A 15,092-nucleotide genomic window follows, 5' to 3' on the forward strand; every position below is an offset into this window, starting at 1 on the left:
GATTTTATTTATATTTTCACCCCCCAAAAAATCTCCCCCCGTGCTCCTATCGAATGGTTCCGCCCAGTTCGCCGTCATCCAAATCCTTTAATAAAAAAATTCTCCTCACGAACATTCCTCCCCACCCCTCCAGAATTTCCCAAGGTGGTCCCTCCCAACCGTCAGAGGCAACCTCCCGTTTTATGCTCTATGGTTCCTTCCGTGTTGGCAAGAGGCGGGGCCCCGCCCTTCTTCCGCTTACTCTCGCGAGAAAAACCGCGCCTTGGACGACGACGAGACCCCGCCCCCTTCTCCGCTCTCGCTATCTCGTTCGGGTCCCCCCCCCCGCTTAACTATCGCGAGAAGGAGAGCGAGAGTTGGGAGACGGCGAGAGAGCGGGCTTCCGCTTCCGGGCGAAAGGTCGCGGCGGGAGGCTCGCGGAGGCCGGCGGTGTCCCTCCCCCCCTCCCCCGGAGCTCCTGCGTCTCCAGGAAAGGAAATGGAGCGGGAGTGAAGCCTCCGAGGAACCCAACCCTCCCCTACCCCCCTCACCCCGCAGCGGAGGAAGCCCGGCCTGGGGGAGGCCGAGGAGCCACGGAGTGAGTGAGCAGCGGGCGGGGCCTTTGAGGGGACGGAGCGGAGGGAAGAGGCCCCGCCCCCTTTCCAAGGAGGGGGTGCGGGGGGTCCCAGACCACGCTCCGGATAGGCTTTCCCGTGGCCACGCCCTCAGCTCGGTGGCCACGCCCCCTGGAGAGAGAGAGGGTCCTGGAGACCCCACCCCTCTTAGGCCACGCCTCCATCGCGCAAGGCCACGCCTTGGCACCTGAGAGTTAAAACAGGCAGGGGTTTTTGGCCACGCCCTCTCGGAAGGGGGCTGCTGGCCACGCCCTCTCCCACTTTGGGGGGGGGGGTTTCTCTTCGGACAACACCCCAAATAAGGTTCCCTTGTGCCAGGCTCCAGCTGAATGCCCATGCCCCTGGATGGAGGGAACGGCCTTGCTGTGGATCATCCACGGGAGGGGGTTGGGGTCTTGCCTCCTTGGAGGGGTAGGAAGAAAGGGGGTTGCTGGCCCCCATACCCTCCCCTGCTGTCACCGCTCCCCACCAGAGCCCCTTTTGGAAGGGGGGGGCTTCTTCAGGCCTACCCCTTCCCATCCCAGCTTCAGAAATTGGGCGGCCCCCATCCCTATAGAATAAAGAAAGAGTTTTGGACTGTTTGCTTCGGGGGGGGGGTAGTTTTGTGTGGTGAGTTTCAGTGGCCTGGGTTCTTGAAGGCATCTAAACGGCCTCGGCCCAGTATACCTGAAGGAGCGTCTCCACCCCCATCGTTCTGCCCGGATACTGAGGTCCAGCGCTGAGGGCCTTCTGGCGGTTCCCTCATTGCGAGAAGCAAAGCTACAGGGAAGCAGGCAGAGAGCCTTCTCGGTGGTGGCGCCCGCCCTGTGGAACGCCCTCCCATCAGGTGTCAAAGAGATAAACAACTACCTGACATTTAGAAGACATCTGAAGGCAGCCGTGTTCAGGGAAGTTTTTAATGTGTGACGTCTTAGTGTATTTTTGGTCTTTGTGGAAGCCGCCCAGAGTGGCTATGGGCGGGGTACAAATAATAAATTATTATTATTATTATTATTATCTGGTTGGTCACTTTGAGGACAGGATGTTGGACGAGAAGGGACATTGGCCTGATCCAGTAGGTTTTCCTTCTGTTACTATGACTTAACCTGACGTAGTTTAGGCAGCCGGTGCCTCCTTGGATTCTGTGGGCTATTCTGGCTGGATCAGAATACTGCCAGATATTTAAGATCAAACAAGGTGGTATGATAATAAGAAAACTTACACATCTATCTGGTGCAGCAGCACCAGAATTAATCTGCAGGTGATAATCTGCCTCCTCCGTCGGAGCCAGTTTGTCTCTGTATATCGGCTGCTGGGAATCACAAGTTGGGAGAGCTGTTGTTGTGCTTAGGTCCTGCTTGCTGGGCTCCCGTGAGGGCATCTGGTCAGCCACAGTGAGAATAGGAGAGTGGACTAGGTGGGCCCTGCCTTGGCCGGATTCAGCAGCCAGGCTCTTGTTACCAGTGTTAGAAACTGGTATATAAGCATATTGCCAAAAAGCACCTTAAACCTAGGTTACGGTTGCCACAGCAGAATGGCTAGACTCCATTTCCCCTCAATGGAGGGAGGAATTATTTTTATTATTAATTTCATTTATATACAATCATACCTTGGGTTACAGCCGCTTCAGGTTGCGTTTTTTTGGGTTACGGACCGTCGAAACCCGGAAGTACCGGAACGGGTTACTTCTGGGTTTCGTCGGTCATGCATGTGCAGAAGTGCTAAATCGCACTTTGCGCATGCGCAGAAGCGCCGAATTGTTATTATTAATTATTGTTATTATTAATTAAATCTATATACCACCCTTCATCGTAAGATCTCAGGGCGATTCACAGAATAAAATAGAAGATAAAAAACACATGTAAATAATTAAAACCAAACAGCAAAACAATACCCCAACCTTCCCATAGACACATTTAAAAGGCTATAGAATAGTAATCAGTCAAAGGCCTGGTTCAAGAGGGATGTTTACGCCTGGTGCCTAAAAATCTATAATGAAGGCACCAGGCAAACCTCCCTGGGGTGATTCTACATATCCATGCTCTCTCCACTACTGAATCTGTATGCGTTTGTTTCTTTCCCTACACCCAAACACAAAATGGAGTGTGAAGAGCCAGCTTACCCACTTGTGAAACATCGGTTTAATGCTATAAAGCTGTGACCCCCATGGTCAGGATTGTAGTGTGGGGTACCAGATAGATTCTCACGCTTGGACCCCCTTGGGATGTTCCGAGTTCAAACCCCTCCTCAGCTATGATGCATGTTAGAAGAGCCAAGCATTAATTTCATGAGCAGCTGATGCCATGGAGCCACTCGGTATCGCTGCTGCTTACCTGGATGGCGTGGCAGCAGGATGGCGGTGAGATCACGGATATGCAGGCAAACACTGACAGAGCCAATCCAGCATTTCTGCTAGTGAACCTGCACAGCTTTGACCTCACATCTGCCCTGCTCCACCTCCACACCTTTAATTATAATGTTGAATTGCAACCCGCACGTGCGCAGACGCGGGTTGTGAATGCTGCGGGTTGCGAACGTGCATCCCACATGGATCACATTCGAAACCTGCAGCGTCCACTCTACTGTTTTGTATTTTAATGTGTTACAAACCACGTTTGAGTTTTTTTCCTTTAAAACACCAAATAAAACAATCCAGAATAAAACAAATTCAAGCATCAAGTAAAATATTTCTGATCCTTCCCTAAGTGACAATTGACATATTTATTTACCTGCTTAATTTATAGTGCTGCCCCCTAGAAGGAGGACTCCAGGAAGGTAGTGTGGTGTAGTTGGTTAGAGTGTTGGACTAGGACCTGGGAGGTCAGGGTTCAAATCCCCACTCGGTCAGGAATCTCACTGACTGATCTTGGAGTCAGTCACAGCCTCTTAACCTACCTCACAGGGGTGTTGTGCGGATTAACTGAGATGGGTGTGAACCATGGACTCCTTGGAGAAAAAGGTGGGAGATAAATGCAATAAATAAGCTTTTCTGCTGATCTGCTTAAGAAAGCTGGAGGAGCCAACCAGATGGAGATGTCAGTCGCCAGCCTGGGCACCCAGAGATCTCCACAGGGTTGCGATCCGACCTTCCCCGGTTGCAAAACACACCTGGCACCTGGGGAACTTCCAACATGCCTTGTTACATTCTTCTGACCTTGGCCCAGTTACTGCTTCTCATCCTAACCTACCTAACAGGGTTGTTTTGAGGATAAAGGTGGGGAGAACAACCATGTAGGATGGAGTCGGGGGTTTGGAGGAAGGGTGGAATAAAAATGTAAGCACCACTTTTTCCAAGATTTTTCTGGCCTCTTGTTTGTGGTTCTCTGGAACTGCAGGAGCTGAAAAGCTCCACCTTTCATGGCAAAGCTCTGTTCCCTGCTCTTACCTGTTTCTGGGAAATGTGTTAAGGGGGACTTTAGAGTTCTTTTCCTGAGACATGGACCCTCCGTAAGCAGCGATAATGAAACAAGGGAGATGGGGCTGTGTCTTTGCCACTAAGATAACTAAGAACACAAGTATTGCTAAAATATTACTATATTGTATTAGGATCACTGGCGATGACTGATTGAGCAAGGGCTCAAAAAAAATCATAGTCTATATGTTAATATGTCTTTTATATGTTGTAGTTGCTTTATTTTGTAATAAGAATATAATGTTTTAATAAACATAGCAGTTTAGAAGGGGTCCCAGGAGTAAAGGCTTGTAAGCTTTGATTTCGTCCAAATAATTCTAAGACTCCTCTTGGAAACTGGGATTAAACTCTGGTTTCTCTTTGGGGGTGGAATGTGGATATTAGACACTTTCATTCACGGCTGGGGACTTGAGGCTTTCCACAGAATTCTATCTTGAATGTCAGCCTCATTCCTGACATTGCTGCAACCTTCATTCTTTCTTCCTTTCCCAAAATAAAAAAATCCTTCCAGTAGCACCTTTAAGACCAACTAAGTTAGTTCTTGGTATGAGCTTTCGTGTGCAAGCACACTTCTTCAGATACAAGTTTGGGAAACTTATTCCCAAGTTTCCCCATATCCTTATTAAAGGCTGAATGTTAAAAGGGGAGAATTTGGGGAAATGAATGTACCTCACTTTGAATGCAGAAGGTCCAAGTATGACCCGACCCCCGACCCCAGTTTCTCCAGGTAGGTCTAGGACAGGCTTCCTCAAACTCGTCCCTACAGATGTTTTTGGCCTACAACTCCCATGATCCCTAGCTAGCAGGACCAGTGGTCAGGGATGCTGGGAATTGTAGTCTCAAAACATCTGGAGGGCCGTGGTTGAGGAAGCCTGGTCTAGGAAGATCTTTGTCTGAAGCTGCAGTCAGAGATCTAAATTGATTGATGGGCTGACTCAGTATAAGGCCGCTTTCACCTGATGTTCCTGGCGATGTCTCTGGCGCCGTGCCATTGTACGACTCATTGCACAAGTGATACAGAAGAGGCCAGACAACTGGTGGTACCCTTTATTCTTCTTTTGTGCTGAGGATCCTAAGGGGGTCTTTAGATTCCCCCCGTAAAAGTGAAAGTGGGGGCAGATCCACACCCTATATTTAAATCTGCTGTACATCCAAAGCACATGACTTCCCCCAAAGAATCCTGGGAAATGTAGTTCCCACTTCCCAGAGCTATAATTCCCACAACTTTTAACAGCCTACAGTTCCCAGGATTTCTCTGGGAAAAGTCACGAGCTCTAAAAGCAGTGTGAAGATGCAGTTCCAAAGACTGCAACATTGCAGCTGGGAGTTTTTGTGGTTTGGCAAAAGGTCCCTCTATGCTTCACCCCCAAAACATGTGTGTATCTCTGCCAGTTTACTTCCAAGTGATCACATGCCCCCTGTTTCTTTCCGCCCTCTAGTTTCTTACTTCGTCCAAGGCTCGCTTAGCAGTTGATGCAGAAAGTCAAGAGGGCTCGGCTGGAAAACGAAAGTGCAGGAAGTTGGAGAAGGTAACTTTCTGAAGTTGACTTGAGTAGCTTTTGGAGGAGCAGGAAGTGTTGGGGACTCAGGAGGTTAAAAACAAGGGGTTTGTTTTCTGAATGGCAACTCCTATCAGATTCCTACCATCCCTTTCTGTTAGCTGTGCTGGCTGAACTTGCTGAGAGTTGCAGTCTCAGGATCATATTGAGTGTGACAGGTTTCCACTTCCCTGTTGTGACACATTTAGAGCCAGAAATTAAAATACAGTTTGCCCAGACATTGGTGTATTGTTGTATGATACAGGTGGGAAACTCGCCCGCAGCCTCACTTTATGTGGCCCATTGACCCCTACTCCTCTTGAAGCTACAATTCCCAGAGTGGTTTAAAAGTCAGTCCCTCTTCACAGGGAAACTCTGGGAATTGTAGCTGTGGTAGGGGATATAGGGTCTCCTAGCAACTTTCAGCACCCTTAACAGACTACAGTTCCCAGGATTCTTTGTGGAGAGCTATGTGTGTTTGAAGGGGTACATTAGCGCTTTAGAGGTACAATGCGGATGTGGCCAAGGACAAATAGTCTAGTTTCCCCCTCCCTCTATTAAAATTACCCTAGTGTACCACTTGGAGTGTGGTTCCTTACACTCTGCTGCCATACAGACAAGTCTGATTCTGAAATCTATACAGGCTATTCCACATTTACAGTGTGGTGTAGAGAGCCAGTGTGGTGTAGTGGTTAAGAGCGGTGGACTCGTAATCTGGGGAACCGGGTTCGTGTCTCCGGTCCTCCACCTGCAGCTGCTGGGTGACCTTGGGCTAGTCACACTTCTCTGAAGTCTCTCAGCCCCACTCACCTCACAGAGTGTTTGTTGTGGGGGATGAAGGGAAAGGAGAATGTTAGCCGCTTTGAGACTCCTTTGGGTAGTGATAAAGCAAGCTATCCAATCCAAACTCCTCCTCCTCCTCCTCCTCCTCCTCCTCTTCTTCTTCTTCTTCTTCTTCATGGGGTGCTACTTTCCAAGGCTAAAAATGTTATATACCACATTTACTTGAATCTAATGCTTACCTTTTTCGCCGAATTACATTGCAAAAACTAAGGTGCACATTAGATTCAATGGCACATTTGCATTCACCAGGAAATACTTTTTTTGGTTTCAAGGTTCTGAAAATTAAGATGCGCATCAGATACGGTGGCTTGAGTAAATATGGTATTGGGAACACCACTGGAAAAAGCTTGCAACTCCCAACTCTCCGCAGTCCTCAAAAGTTCAGTGCAAGGACTCCTGGGATTGTACTTGCAAAGGCTTGTGGGACTGCTAGGCACTGTTTTGCAGTTTTCACGCTCTTTTAGGGCTTTTACATGCTGCTTCCGGGTTTGCGGCAATGTGCACGTGTGCAGTCATGTGTGCCTTGAGCACCTGTAAATGGGGAGTTGCCTATAATGTATTTTGTGTACATAAATAATTGAGTCTTAGGATCACACAAGGGACGCGGTACTTGCCGATCATAAGGTTGGCGGTTCGAATCCCCGTGAAGGGGTGAGCTCCCGTTGCTCGGTCCCTGCTCCTGCCCACCTAGCAGTTCAAAAGCACATCAAAGTGCAAGTAGATAAATAGGTACCGCTCCGGCGGGAAGGTAAACGGCATTTCCGTGCGCTGCTCTGGTTCGCCAGAAGCGGCTTGGTCATGCTGGCCACATGACCCGGAAGCTGTACGCCGGCTCCCTCGGCCAATGAAGCGAGATGAGCGCCGCAACCCCAGAGTCGTCCGCGACTGGACCTAATGGTCAGGGGTCCCTTTACCTTTACCTTAGGATCACACAGGAGCTGGGCTTGGGGGTTGGGCAGTTCTCTAGCCTTATCAGTGCTCCTACAGGGGCAATCCAAATGATGTGTTTCATAGCTGCCCCACAGTGTTACGAAAGATGCTGGGACCATCGTACGTTTTCAGGAAAACTTTCCCTTCCTTTCCTACAGGGGGAGCTGTTGCTCAGTAGCAGAGCATCTGCTTTGCATGCAGAAGGTCCCGGGTGCAAACCCCGCCGTCTCCAGGTAGGATTGGGGAACAATGCTTGTTTTTTAACCCCTGTAGGGATGCTGCCGCCCTCAGTGCGGAAACAACGGAGATAGCTAGGCTGAGGCCTTAATAATAATAATAATAATAATAATAATAATACATTTTATTTATACCCCGCCCTCCCCAGCCAAGACTGGGCTCATGGCGGCTAACAACCAATAATAAAAACAAGTTGATTAAAATACAATTTAAAAGATTAAGATACAACATTAAAACAATTAGGGAGCAATCTCTTCATAGGAGGAGAAAGGAAAAAGAAAGGGGGAGGGAATCAAACTGATTCTGAGCCAAAGGCCAGGTGGAACAACGCTGTCTTACAGGCCCTGCGGAAAGAAATCAGATCCTGCAGGGCCCTGGTCTCATGAGGCAGAGCGTTCCATGAAGCCGGAGCCAGTGCTGAAAAGGCCCTGGCTCTGGTTGAGGCTAATCTAGCTTCCTTAGGGCCCAGGACCTCTAGGGTGTTGCTATTTATGGACCTCGAGGTCCTCCGTGGGGCAGACCGGGAGAGGCGGTCCCGTAGGTACGAGGGTCCTAGGCCGTGAAGGGCTTTAAAGGTCAAAACCAGCACCTTGAACCTGACCCTGTACTCCACCCGGAGCCAGTGCAGCTTGAAAAGCACTGGGTGAATATGCTCCCATGGCAGAGACCCCCTGAGGAGCCTCGCTGCAGCATTCTGCACCCGCTGGAGTTTCTGGGACAGCTTCAAGGGCAGCCCCGCGTAGAGCGAATTACAGTGGCCTTGACTCTGGCCACATTCGCACCCACACATTTAGAGTGCTGCGATAGCAGGTTGTAGCTTCTCCCCCCCCCCCCCAAAAAAAAATTCTGGGAGCTGTAGTTTATTAAGGGCACTGAGAATTGTTAGGAGGCCCCGGTTCCTCTTCACAGGGAGCTCTGGGATTTGTAGCTCTGTGAGGGGGATAGGAAGGGGTTGCTAAAACTACATTTCCCATATATATTTTTGGGTGTGGGAGGGAGCCCTGACTGTTTTAAGTGGAATCACAGTCCTTTAACTGTGGTGTGAGTGTGGCCTCTGTATGAGACAGCCGTCTATGATCCTGTCTAAACAAGAACTATGAGGACTGGAATACTGCTCTCTCTTTTTTTTTGGAGAGAGAAAGCATGATAACCAAGTGGGAAAAGTGTAAGAAGTCCGTCTCCAGGCAAGGCTGTTTAGGTCCCCTGTTCTGAAACCCCGGAGAGTGGCTGAGCTAGTTGAGTAGAGCAGCTTCCTGTGAACTAGGCCACATCCATGCCATCCACATTTAAAGCAGATGGGCTCCCCCCCCCCAAAAAAATTCTGCAAACTGTACAGTGGTACCTTGGGTTAAGCACTTACCGTATTTTTCGCTCTATAAGACGCACCAGACCATAAGGCGCACCTAGTTTTGGGAGGAGGAAAACAAGAAAAAAAATATTCTGAATCTCAGAAGCCAGAACAGCAAGAGGGATCGCTGCGCAGTGAAAGCAGCAATCCCTCTTGCTGTTCTGGCTTCTGGGATAGCTGCGCAGCCTGCATTCACTCCATAAGACACACAGACATTTCCCCTTTTTAGGAGGGAAAAAGTGAGTTATAGAGCAAAAAATACAGTAATTCATTCCGGAGGTCCATACTTAACCTGAAACTGTTCTTAACCTGAAGCACCACTTTAGCTAATGGGGCCTCCTGCTGCCACTGCGCCGGAAGAGCATGATTTCTGTTCTCATCCTGAAGCAAAGTTCTTAACCTGAAGCACTATTTTTGGGTTAGCGGAGTCTGTAACCTGAAGCGTCTGTAACCTGAAGCATATGTAACCCGAGGTACCACTGTAATTTGTTCAGGGTGCTGGGACTGGCAGCTGTGGGAGGGGTAAACTACAGTTCCCAGGATTCTTTTGAGGGGTAAGACATCTGCATTAAATGTATGGTGTGGATGTGGCCCCAGTCTTCTGTCCTGTGTTCTTTTGGGCAGCAGGTAGAGTATTTGATATTTAACCTTCCCCTTTCAAAAGGCCTCCCTGAACCCAGCAAAGCAGAATATCTTTGCGAAGGCTATGCTTGAGCCCTTCCGTCTGATGTGCTAGGTTTTTTCTTAATGCAGGGAGCTATTTTGAAGACGTGTGGGGAGCATTTGTTTTACGGACCATGCTTATAACCATGCTCGCAAGCAGCTAAAAACCAAAATTACAGTACCCAGATTGGTTTGCAACAATCAGTAATAAGAGTTACCTGCACCACAGGCTTACAGTCCAAAAGACAATGCACAAAAAGAAAAGGGGTTGGTGGAGAGGAGGAAAGACAAACCAGCACAGGCAGTACTTTTTGGAGTTTGTATAATTATTTTTTTCTGATAGGAAGGAGGGAGTCATATATATATATTATTAAATTTTCTGTTATACAGTTTAAAGTATTGATTTGTACATCCTTAAGATATCGATGACTTCCCTTCTCTTTCCATGGTTCATTTTACATATCATTTATCCCTGCGGTTGGCGCTGTGGTCTAAACCACTGAGCCTCTTGGGCTTGCCGATCAGAAGGTGGGCAGTTCGAATCCCCACGACGGGGTGAGCTCCCTTTGCTCGGTCCCTGCTCCTGCCAACCTAGCAGTTTGAAAGCACGTCAAAGTGTAAGTAGATAAATAGGTACCGCTCTGGCAGGAAGGTTTCCGTTCGCTGCTCTGGTTTCACCAGAAGCAGCTTAGTCCTGCTGGCCACATGACCCAGAAGAACTGTCTGCAGGCAAACATCGGCTCCCTCGGCAAGTAAAACGAGATGAGCGCCACAACCCCAGAGTTGTTCGCGACTGGACTTAACTGTCAGGGGTCCTTTACCTTTGATCCCTGCATATGTTACAAAAACTATACCATTCAGTATTCCATTATTACAATCATCTTAATTTATACTTTATATAATTTGGAAGACATCTGAAGGCATCCCTGTTTAGTGAAGCTTTTAATGTTTAATAGACTATTGTATTTTACTATTCTTTTGGAAGCTGCCCAGAGTGGCTGGGAGAACTCAGCCAGATGGGCGGGGTATAAATAATCCATTATTATTATTATTATTATTATTATTATTATTATTATTGTTATACTGTTGATTTTTTTTTAATGCTGCCAGCGTTTTCAGCCATACACAGTTATTTCCCATATATTCAGTTAACGTTTTCCAATCTTCTCTAAACGTATGTTCTTGTTCTCTTATTCTATAAGTTAAATCTTCAAGTTGCGCATATTCTGTCAATTTAAGTTCCAATTCTTCTTTAGTTTGGACCTCGCTCGTTTTCCATTGGGGGGCTAACAAAACACGGGCCGCAGTAGTAGCAAAAATAAATAAGCTTTTATGGCACCTGGGGATTTCTGTCTGAATTATCCCCAACAGAAAGGACTCTGGTTTGGGGGGGGGGGAGTACTTTTACACATTTTTTTCCAGTTCATTATGGATCATTTCCCAATACCCTTTTACCTGTTTACAAGTCCACCACATATGAAAGAATGTTCTTCCGCCTCTTTGCATCTCCAGCACTTATCTGAGCGTGTTGTTCTTTAGTTGTGTGGTCTCAGACTGGACTGATAACAGTTCAAGAGAACCTTTACTATCAGATAAACCAGGCTTCGTCAAACTCGTCCCTACAGATGTTTTTGGCCTACAACTCCCATGATCCCTAGCTAGCAGGACCAGTGGTCAGGGATGCTGGGAATTGTAGTCCCAAAACATCTGGAGGGCCAAGGTTGAGGAAGCCTGAGATAAACTATGAATGAACCCTGACTGGATGGAATTGATGCGCCCCCCTCCCCTTTCTCTCTCCCTTTCTCTATCTGTTTCCCCAATCCACCAATCCCCCCTCCCCCAGCTGCCTAACCAATTCAGGAGGAAGGCTGAAGATGACAGCGGTGGACGCCCTGTCCGACAGCTCAGACGCCGTGGAGATGGAGGACACGTCCGCTTCCCACTTCCAGGTGGAGAAGCATTCGTGGGAGGGTCTGCGTGACATCATCCACAGCAGCCGCAAGTACACGGGGATGATCGTGAACAAGGCGCCCCATGACTTCCAGTTCGTGCGGAAGACCGAAGAGTCAAGCCCTCACTCCCATCGGCTGTATTACCTGGGTAAGATTGGATTGGGCTGGGAACCAAAGAGTCGGAGGCACCTTGTGTCTCAGTGGAATTGCATATAATTGAAAACCATTGAAAAAAACTTGCAAACACCCTGTTCTGCCCCAACCCCCGTTCCACCCTTTTAGTGACGTTTCAGTTACGCCTTTATGATGTTTCCAGGTTACCTCTGGGTTCAGTGTGATGTGTGTATACGCATGCACATATTGAACGTGTGTAAACGGAGGGCTGCCTGCATTTATTTACTTTATATTTATTTTTAAATGTGCATCGTTCCTTTTTGAGGGGCTTCTTCCATGAAGCAGCTTACAATCTTAAAAGCAAAACAAAACCCAACTCCACCTGACGGACGTGGGTTCTAGGAGTTCTGTGGATTCTCTCTCACTTTCTCCCTCCCTCTCCCTAACTCTCTTGATAGAGGGTGGATTTAAGGCATGAGTAGGCAAACTAAGGCCCGGGGGCCGGATCTGGCCCAATCACCTTCTGAATCCGGCCCACAGACTGTCCGGGAATCAGCGTGTTTTTACATGAGTAAAATGTGTGCTTTTATTTAAGATGCATCTCTGGGATATTTGTGGGTCATAGGAATTAGTTCATTTTTTCCATTCAAAATATAGTCCGCCCCCCAACAAGGTCTGAGGGACAGTGGACCAGCCCCCTGCTGAAAAAGTTTGCTGACCCCTGATCTAATGGCTTGGAGATAGGTAATTTTCATTTATGTGTGGAAGCCTTGGAACCAGACCCCAGCTTAAGATGCGATCGTACTGTACAGGACAGCTAAACAATAAACCAGCATTTTGAAAGAAATTCAGAAATACTCTTGCAAGAGCAAGAATTTTAATTGCTAAGGTATGGAAAGGAGATTCTACTCCCTCAAAATTAGATTGGCAAAATAAAATGTTAGAATATGCAGAACTAGCAATATTTAACAGCAAGATTCCGAGACCATACAGATCAAATACAGTGGTGCCTCGCAAGACGAAATTAATCCGTTCCGCGAGAGTCTTCGTCTAGCGGTTTTTTCGTCTTGCGAAGCAACCCTATTAGCGGCTTAAAGGATTAGCGCTATTAGCGGTTTAGCGGCTATTAAAGGCTTAGGGGATTAGCTGCTAAAAGGCTATTAAAGGCTATTAAAGGCTTAGCAGATTAGATAAAGGGGGGGGGGGAAAGCGAAAAAAAAATCTCTAGACTCGCAAGACATTTTCGTCTTGCGAAGCAAGCCCATAGGGAAATTCGTCCTGCGAAGCAACTCAAAAACGGAAAACCCTTTCGTCTAGCGGGTTTTCCATCTTGCGAGGCATTCGTCTTGCGGGGCACCACTGTATTTAATAGAGAGTGGAATATTTACAGAGAATATTTAAAAGAACATTGTAACAACATAAATTCTTTGGCAGGTATGGATTGATTTCTGCATGAAATAAGAGATTGCTACAGAATTAACATAACAGAATAACTTAGGAGAGATAAAGTTGTGTAGCTGTAATGAAACTTGGAAAGCACAATGGGGGCGGGGATCGGAAGTCATGTTAGAATTAGTGATGGATGAACTCAATCTTTTCTTTTTTGTGTGTACGGAGTGTTAATTTTGGATTGCCATTTGCTGATTGTTGCGTAGTGTCTTGGTTTTTTTTTTAAATACAGTGGTGCACCACAAGACGAATGCCTCACAAGACGGAAAACCCGCTAGACGAAAGGGTTTTCCGTTTTTTAGTTGCTTCGCAGGACGAATTTCCCTATGGGCTTGCTTCGCAAGACGAAAATGTCTTGCGAGTCTTGAGATTTTTTTTTGCTTCCCCCCCCCCTTTTTCTAAGCCGCTAAGCCTTTAATAGCCTTTTAGCAGCTAATCCGCTAAGCTGATAAGCCTTTAATAGCTGCTAAACCGCTAATAGCGCTCATCCGCTAAGCCGCTAATAGGGTTGCTTCGCAAGACGAAAAAACCGCTAGACGAAGACACTCGCGGAACGGATTAATTTCGTCTTGCGAGGCACCACTGTAAAAAGTAATAAAGCATTAAAAGAAAGAAAGAGAGAAAGTCAGAAATAAGAACGTAAAAGCATAAGGCAGATTGAAAAACAGTATTAAAACCAAAAAGCCAACAAGAAACACTCATGTCCTGCTATCCAAATTCTCATTATATGAAAATTCACTTATCCAAACACAATGAGTTAGTACCCAAACCTCGCTATGCACACTGCGGATTCAGATATCCAAACCTGTACTGTAAACAAGTAAGTGGGTCTTAAACAAGCCTTCCTTGTCTTTTGCAGTCATTTTTCCAGAAACCGTGGTGGGAGAGAGGGACGGGGGGAGAGAGCGCGTTTTCCCCTTCATTGTTTGCCTTTTGCAAGGATTCAGAGGATTTCCCTGGGTTTCCCTGTTTGTCAAGTTTTTGTGCATTAGAAAATACCCCATGGGAATCGATGGAAATCGTCGGCTTGTTATGCGAACGTTCACCTAACAATTGATTTCCTGAGAATGTATTGTATTCGGACAGCGGGAGCTGTGCGTAGACTAATTTGAGGAGGTGGAGAGTGGCGTTGAATGGCAATTATGGGGTTTTCGCTTCACTTCTACGAGGAGAGAATTCTAGAGAACTTGTGGCACTATATAGTGGATGCTCGGTCTGCAAACGTGATCCATGTGGGAGGCACATTTGCAACCCGCACCGCCGCGTTTGCACACGTGCGGGTCGTGATTTGGCGCTTCTGTGCATGTGCAAAGCGTGATTTAGTGGTTCTGCGCGAGCGCCGAAACCTGGAAGTTACCTGTTCCAGTACTTCCAGGTTCGGTGCGGTGTGCAACCCGAAGGCACACAACCTGAAGCGCCTGTAACCCGAGATATGACTGTACTGTAAAAGCACGAGCTTGAATTGGTTCCCATTTCAACAGGAATGCCATACGGAAGCAGGGAGAACTCCCTCCTCTACTCTGAGATTCCCAAAAAGGTACGGAAGGAAGCCTTGCTCCTGTTGTCGTGGAAGCAGATGCTGGACCACTTCCAGGTGAGGCGCGGTGGAGGGTGGGCTGTGGCTTCACTGCGCTCGGAGGACTCGGGAACTGTTCTGGGGGGAAAACCAGAACAAAAATAATAATTCTGATTCCACATCTAGAATAAATCGGAGGCAGGGAATCTTTTTCCGTGATGGAGGCTGACTCCCACAGCAGAAGCTGGCACTGCCCAAGATTCTCGCTCCACCCACTCTATTGGGGCAGCTCCATCAGGCCTCAGCTCCTATTCCATCAGGCTGCCTAAGTGAAAAAGATGGGAAGCAGAAGACTCGCTCCATCAGCTTTGTTGAAAGACCAGCTCCCCCCAGGCACCTCCTGTCCCTAAAACTATGCAAGCTGGTCATAAGAACAGCTGTTTTAAAAACCAGTGCCTGAGTTTGATTCCCTCTCCCCACTGTCCCTTTTCTCTTAA

General features: G+C 47.6%; 1 protein-coding gene across 4 annotated transcripts in view; it reads left to right on the forward strand.

Moving 5' to 3' along the window:
- Positions 1 to 408: 408 nt before the first annotated feature.
- The window catches only part of DPP9 (dipeptidyl peptidase 9), a gene marked incomplete at its 3' end in the record, with an annotated part of 46,613 nt that continues 31,929 nt past the window's right edge, over positions 409 to 15,092 (forward strand). The window contains exons 1-5 of one of the 4 annotated variants that reach the window (XM_080988819.1): positions 409 to 577; positions 5,445 to 5,534; positions 7,475 to 7,549; positions 11,408 to 11,664; positions 14,561 to 14,673. In XM_080988819.1, the coding sequence (XP_080844945.1) occupies positions 5,479 to 5,534; positions 7,475 to 7,549; positions 11,408 to 11,664; positions 14,561 to 14,673 (501 nt within the window). In that variant the 5' untranslated portion in view covers positions 409 to 577; positions 5,445 to 5,478. Of the gene's footprint in view, positions 582 to 5,444; positions 5,535 to 7,474; positions 7,550 to 11,407; positions 11,665 to 14,560; positions 14,674 to 15,092 lie in introns of all 4 variants that reach the window. The other 3 variants (XM_080988817.1, XM_080988816.1, XM_080988818.1) reach the window with 3 other exon arrangements.

This window comes from Podarcis pityusensis, assembly GCF_964106645.2.
Source record: "Podarcis pityusensis genome assembly, chromosome: 18".
Lineage (NCBI taxonomy): Eukaryota > Metazoa > Chordata > Lepidosauria > Squamata > Lacertidae > Podarcis > Podarcis pityusensis.